Source organism: Maylandia zebra, linkage group LG3, assembly GCF_041146795.1.
Source record: "Maylandia zebra isolate NMK-2024a linkage group LG3, Mzebra_GT3a, whole genome shotgun sequence".
Classification (NCBI taxonomy): domain Eukaryota; kingdom Metazoa; phylum Chordata; class Actinopteri; order Cichliformes; family Cichlidae; genus Maylandia; species Maylandia zebra.
The window spans coordinates 17,034,002-17,040,953 of NC_135169.1; the positions used below are offsets into that span (position 1 = coordinate 17,034,002).

The 6,952-nt window shown below is 41.0% G+C and overlaps 1 protein-coding gene across 1 annotated transcript; it reads right to left on the reverse strand.

The window, feature by feature from the left end:
- Window positions 1–368: 368 nt before the first annotated feature.
- Window positions 369–1,787, reverse strand: LOC106676518 (caspase-8). Its single transcript, XM_014413301.4, has one exon. The coding sequence runs from the start codon at window positions 1,729–1,731 to the stop codon at window positions 592–594; it is 1,140 nt and encodes a 379-aa protein (XP_014268787.4). The 5' UTR covers window positions 1,732–1,787; the 3' UTR covers window positions 369–591.
- Between the last annotated feature and the right edge of the window lie 5,165 nt (window positions 1,788–6,952).

The following is a 6,952-nucleotide window of genomic DNA, read 5'->3' on the forward strand; positions in this document are numbered from 1 at the left end:
GCTATTATCTAATTAGCAGGCCTTAAAATTCATTTAAAGTTGGCTTTCATTTTGAAATCAGGTTTCTACGTCTCTTGCCATGAGACCAGTGTTCTCAGGTTGTTAAAGTACGAATGAAGTAGTCTCACAATGCTTTCCCGCCTGTCCAAATCAACCAAAACCCTTAAAGCCTCCTGAAAATTAGTGTGAAACTTCATATAATATAGTAAAGAATTAAAATATGAATAGTCACAATATTAAAGAGGCTAAAGAGTATTGTTGTCAGTGAAAGTAGAGTGTGAGGCAAGGGCTCATCGTTATCTGGAAAAGAAACAAACAATTTATTGAAGAGTGTTATTTTATTTTATTTATTTATTTATTTATTTATTTTGTGTTCCCAGTCTGAGATTTATTCTTTGATATAAAACTGCTACAGTATAAAATGCAACACCTCAATGCGAGATTCAGATTTAGAAAAATAAAAGATTTAAAATGATGACAGAAAGATGGAAAATATAAAGGAAACATTTTAAGAAACATAGTAAGTAACTCTGATAAGTAATCATGCATCCCTAGTTGCACAGTAAGATGTGCTGTATTTCCATGATGACTTCAGGTGCACTGAGGTGGCAGCACAAGTTTCTTTCTCAGGGTGAATCTCACTTCAGGCATCTGCTTGGCCAACGAGGAGGTCTCTCGATGTGCTACATCATCGTTCACGTAGTGGAGGATGGAGACGATGTCTTCGCCCCTGGGACAGCGCTCCTTCAGCTGCTCACAAAGAGACTGAACGAACCAGCTTCCATCGACTATATGTCTAAGTGAAGCATGATCTTCAACAGTGGCCATGGCAACCAGAACATCAGCTTCCTCGGGGATGGTCAATGGTGAAGTATCATCATCAATCTCCATATCGTTCATCTGCACTCCACGCTGTATGTTACTTCCTTGGCAGGCCTGGATCAGGAACACTTTGGGCTTACCGATGAGGACAGACTGGTCACACCCCCTGAACTTTCGGGTAATTTCTTTAATGGGGAGGGGGTTCCTGTCAGTTCCCAAAACTACACCCTTTTTTCCGTGACTCAGAATAGAGCAGATGAAAGCATCACCGTGCTCAAGGACCTGCTGAGGATCAACAAAGCTGCTGCCATCCCACTCTTTAAAGTTGAACTTCTGCAGCTGAGACATGTCTGCCAGGGAAGCAACAAACGTCAGTGCCTGATCCATCTGATCCTTGTTCAGGTCTCCAAACATCAGCACTCTGAAGCCCAGACACCTGAACACCTCTGCCAAGCTTTGGGCGTCTTTATCTGTCCCTCTTCTCTGTGAACCATCCTTGAAGTTGTTATTGTTTATGATCACGCAGAGGCCGACGGGCCGGCTAATGATTTGATAAACATCCTGTGACATATTCCCATCGTGCTGACATGAAGACACTTGGACAGGCTCGGATAAAAGGGGGGTACAACTCAGCTGTAAACTCGCCAGCTGAGGGAAAGTTTCTTTAATGGCGCCATCGGTTTGCAGGAGGTTCAGGAAGTCTTTGCATTTATCTTCTCCTTTATTCATGATCTTATCCACGAGCTCAATGACGTGTGTCTCCGCATTTGCACTGTTGATGCTTTTAAGATTGTCCCGCTGAGAGATCAGCTTATTCTCATAAACTTTGTTGAGAATTAGCCTGTGGTCTCCGGACAGAATCTCATGAATGGCTGTTTTATTGCTCCTTATTGCATTTTGGGCCGACATGCTGAATGGTCAGTTGGAACTTCTGCTGTCCTTGAAAACGAAGCCTCGTTCCTTTTTTTTTTTTTTTTTTTTTTTTTTTTTTTTGCCTGTCCCGTTTGGCTCTTTTGCCATCAGAATTGTTGTCTAAAGGCAAACAAAGAAGCCCAACGGATTTACTTTACCAAATTGACCATCCCAGCCTTGCCGTAATGGTCCATTTGATTCACCTTTTATTGTTTATTTTATTTTCACTTACTGAATACGGGACAGACTTGACTGGGGGAAAGAAGGGGAGAAAGAAAGAGGGAAAGAGAAACAGCTGAGAAGAGGGACGGGGGAGAAGGGCAAAAAACAAAAACCAACAGGACGGGCAGAAAAAAAATGCATATATCAATCACCTGGATCACCTGCTGAGAAAGAAAAAAAGAAAACAAGCAGAAGAGAACGAGTAATAGAATAAACAACATCACAATGATATATGGGAATATGACAGTAAATACTAAATATTAAACATTATTGTGCAGCACATAAGATCAACAGAACACAGTGTGCTTTGAGGTAGGAGCCAAAAAGGGTGTAGTTTGTGGGTGTGATCACCCGTGTGTACACCTGTGAGCATGGACGCGCTTGTTTTTTGTTCTTTTTTTTTTTAAAGGTTCCTTCATGTAACGATCTGCTAGAGGGTGTGGGGGGGCCACAGCCCCGTCCTCCAGGGCATGAAGCAGGTATGGAGGAGATCAAAACTCCAGACATCCAGAGGCCCCCAGAACACAAGAGACCAAGGAAGACCAACAGAGGGGCAGCTGCGCCACTGTCCCAGAAAGAGCTGAGGAGAGTCCCAGATGAGGGCTCACTCAGCAGCCACGGAGCAGAAGCCAGGGGGAGTTGCAGTGACGCGCCCGTGAGCTCCGCCGGCAGCCAGCTGTGCCTGAGTGACCGAGCCCCAGGCCGAGAGGCCGGGGGCACCCCACCTCCGAAGTGGCCCGAGCGAGCCCCAGGCTCCAGGCCCCGATAAGCGGCCGCCAAGGAGTGAGCCGGTGTGTACCTGGACGCCCATCCCCGGACACAAAGAACCACCAACGCACCGATGTCTGAGGGAGTCCGCCACTGGCAGGGGAAGTGGTGGTAGGGGGAGATAGGCCTCCAAACCTTGGAGGGCCTGAGATGTCCCCAGAGAGGTGGCGCCTGACACCCAACCTGACATAGACACAGACATACAGGCACACACAGACACAAACATCCATCCCCACCCTCATGCTCTCATATGCACTTACTCCACACTCAACCAACGTGGAGACAGACATAAAGAGACGCTGTACACACGATCACACTCCCCAAGCGTACTCTACAAACCGGGTCTAGGTACCCTTGAGAGTGTTATTTTAAGAATTAGCATCTAGCTGTCACCACAGGTCAATTTTGGTCTAACGGCAGATTGCTCTTTAGGTATAAATACCACATGTAGCAGCCTCAGAGGACTGTTCACAGAACTCATCTTACCTTTTTGTGTCTGTGGGTTTGTGACTTTATTTGTCTCAGGGCTCAAATTATTAGCGGCAGGTTCAGTGTCTAAAAGAAAATGCCAGAGATGATGTGAATTTCAAACGGAACAGCGGTCAAGCATTTCTTGTAACAACTACAAAATATGTTTTTACAACTGCTCCTTATTTACAAATTATCCCACTCAATGTTAATACTGTGCATACTACAGTAATATTATGTGTGATATGTATGAAGGTGTGCAGTTTCATGTCGTAATGAGAAAATTAAAACTGAATCTCATACAACTAGATTCCATCAGCACAAACAGCACTGATGAACATAATTTCTACTATTGGTAACTTAAGGTAAGAGAAGCTGGAAAACTGATGTGTGGTAGGAAAGTGAGTCAGTACCTCTCTTTTTCTTGAGATTTTAGATAACACCACATTGTTCTTTTTTGAATTAGTCAGTATTTAGCTGTATTAACTAATAAGGATTTTCATTATTGTTACGGCCCTAGCTGGGTCTCCTGAAACTGCCCTTGTGTGGGCGTGGCGTTTTTCTCCGCCGCCTCCTCTCTTGCCACTCCTACCCCCTCTGTTTCTCTCACTCTCCTCTCTCCCCAGGAGACAGCTGCTCTTGGTTAGCCTCGTTTGCCACCTGAATCCAGTCAGCAATCGCCTCTGAGGCTATCTAAGCTGGGGATGAGCTGTGAGCAGGGGGTTATTCTCTGGTGTTCCCACATTGGGTGTCGAAGTTGTTGGGAGAAATCTTATAGTGTGGAAGCAGTGTGCAGTGTAACTGCTTCACGTGAGTAGTGTGGGCTTGTGGGCCTCGGCAGCAGTAAAGCTAGCTGCTGCTAGTGACAGGGTGAGCTTGTGGGCCCCTGGAAGTGCCTCCTCATGGTGTGGAGTTTTTGTTTGGTTGTTGTGTTCTGTGTTGTTGCAACCTTTTTCCAAGTGTTATCGGTAAAACGGCAATGCCGGCTCTTTATGTTAGTCTTTATTATAGATAATCTTATTTTATTTACTAAGAACACCTGTCTGTTCTCCTTTCATTCTGTTCTGGACTCATTTGTTACTGGTCCCCTCACTCGTATGCCTAGAGCCTTTCGGGGGGGACGTAACAATTGTAAACATTTTATTTTTGTTTCAAACATGACATGTTATACCTAGTTTCATCTTCCAGTAAAGAAATTCCAACACCCAAAACTGCGGAGTCAACACAGCAGTGATAACAGCCCACAGCAGGGTGTGGTAACTATATAATTTCTTATTGAGATATTGGAACAATAGAAATACAGAAAGGTAGTTCTATATGTTTGTAAATTCAAATTATTACAGGTTTGTTGCAAAAATTGTATTTAATGAGTTAAGCCAAAGACAAAAAAAAAAAGGAAAGCAATTGAAATTAAGGTTAGGAAAAGAAAACCGGTGAGAGGGCCTCACCTCATAACAATCACCATAAATAACAATCTGTTTTCCCTTTAAAAATCACCCTTTTTTGGGAATCCCCTAGATATGCCCTGCTCCGACCCTATCAGACTGGCTCTTATTCCTCAGGTTCAAACTAACAAATTATCATGTTTTTTCAATAGGCTTGGGCCCACACTTCAGGAAGGGTACCTAGAATGCAAAAATCACATACTGGATAAGGCTTTAGGGTGGGACTCTCGCTATGAATAGAAACATAAAACAAGTAAAAAGTAAGACAAAGAAAGTCACTAAAGAAAAGAAATCAGAAGTAAGACAACAAAAACAAGTTGAAAGACAAAGGAAGAAAGTTTAAGAAAAAAAAAAAAAAGAAAAGCAAGACATTTGCCTTATCACCCACATGGTTAAATTTCTGATGTAATCAAAAACCAAAAAACGTTATTGTTATGTTTTTTGTTTTTTAAGTTAATTGTCTCATGTTTTTATTTAACAAAAAAGCACAATACACCACTTTTTTTTTTCCCCCAGAAACGTTTTTTAGTTTTATTGAAATATTTTTTTAGCACAAATGAAAATCATTAAAAGCTTTCAGAGAACACGAAGTTTGATTAAAATTGCTAGCTTTACATATTAATACACATGTGATAAATCGTTTTACAAAACACGAGACCATGCTATCATTTTTGTTTTGATTAGAGCTATATAAAGCAAGTACATCATAAGTCTTTCCATGTGATTTCTGGGCTAGAAAAAATATACAATGCTGCCCACTGTAGACAGTGTGGCTTGTAGCTTTGATGGAAAAATACTCGTTTAGCATGCTTTTTCAAAAACGTTACAATGCTTTTGGGGTAAAAAGGATAATCTGGTGGGAATCCAAACGAATCATAAAAAGTAGCACCTCCATCTTCATCTAAAGAAATAGCCAGCCAGTGAGTTCCAGGTTTGTTCCTTGGATCTGTATTTATGATCATATATGTAGGCCGTTTAAACAAGCGTTTGAGTAATGTTAATAATTCATCTTCTGCATATACTCCAAAAAAAAAAAAACTATCGCCCACTAGCAGTCTCATAATACTGTCCAATTGGTGATTGTTCATAATTCAATTTAAAAAAAAAAAAAAAAAAAATGGTGAAACCTCAGTAATAATCAACCCAAACTTGTCTTTTGGAATTGATCTTGAGAATGGAATCATAACAAGCATAAACGATCAATGTGGTTGTGTGAGGTAGAGGGACTCTGAAGCGCATTTCAAGTCTCAAGTTGCCATTTATCACCGGTGACAAGGCCTGACTGTCATCTGAAGGATTCATATTGAACACGAACAATGTATACCATTGTTCAAACTCCTGTCTGTCAATGCACAAGGACAGATCTTTCAGGTTTCTCCCGGTAGCAGTGTACAGGCTGTAAAACTCTCTTACGGAGTGATTCTCAGCAAAATTGGGTTGAAACGCTTTGGCTGGTATTTGCTTGGTCTCATGACACAAAGCCAAAAACTCTAGATTGTTATGCTGGAAATTGAAAGGGCATAAATCATATCGACCTGTAAAACCCTTATGGTTAACCATGCCTATGACTAGGTAACGGGGAAGTGAGCCCAGAAACAGATTCTCATGATGTGATATCCGCAAATTCTCGGGTATTGAAAATGTTTTTTCATTAATCTGGGATATGGGATACAATGCATTCGCTTGCATGAGAGTGGACGCGTGGCCTACGCGTCCAGATTCAGACCGCAGTCTGCCTGTTAGTGACCTCTGGCATAGAAGAAAAGTGTCAATAGGGCCTTTTCCTGTGAGACAATACGTGTATTTTTATTTGGGTAAGGTTTCACAAGAAGTTGTTCATATACTTTTCTTCTTGTTTTTTTTAATTTAGAAAACAAAGTCTGACAGCTTATTGATTTTTGTTTGTCTCAGTCTACATCCATGTTGGCATGCTGAAGGAGCATAGCTCAGGTATTTTCCAAAGCAATTGTTAAAATTTACAGATTCTTGTATTTAAAACAATACTTTTTCATACAGTTGCATCAAGTCCTACATTCATATCATTTTAGGAGGTATAAATGAGAAAAAGTGGCCTTAATCCTGTTATCCGGTATATTTTTTTTTTTTTTTTTTTTTTTTTTTACTATCACATACTCAGTGTGTATTTGATAATAGGTTGTGTTTTTGTTAATTCTTTTGTTGTTGAGTTTTGGAGGAGCATAAAAAGACTCAAATAATAACACATCAATTTTAAAATTACTATTAAATTGAAAATTATTTTTTAAACAAAATATAAACAAAATCTCCTCCACACATCACTCACTCACTTGGACACT

Bases quoted from the DNA above. Each gene is read 5' to 3' on its own strand.
- LOC106676518 (XM_014413301.4), bottom strand. From the start codon at position 1,731: ATGTCGGCCCAAAATGCAATAAGGAGCAATAAAACAGCCATTCATGAG.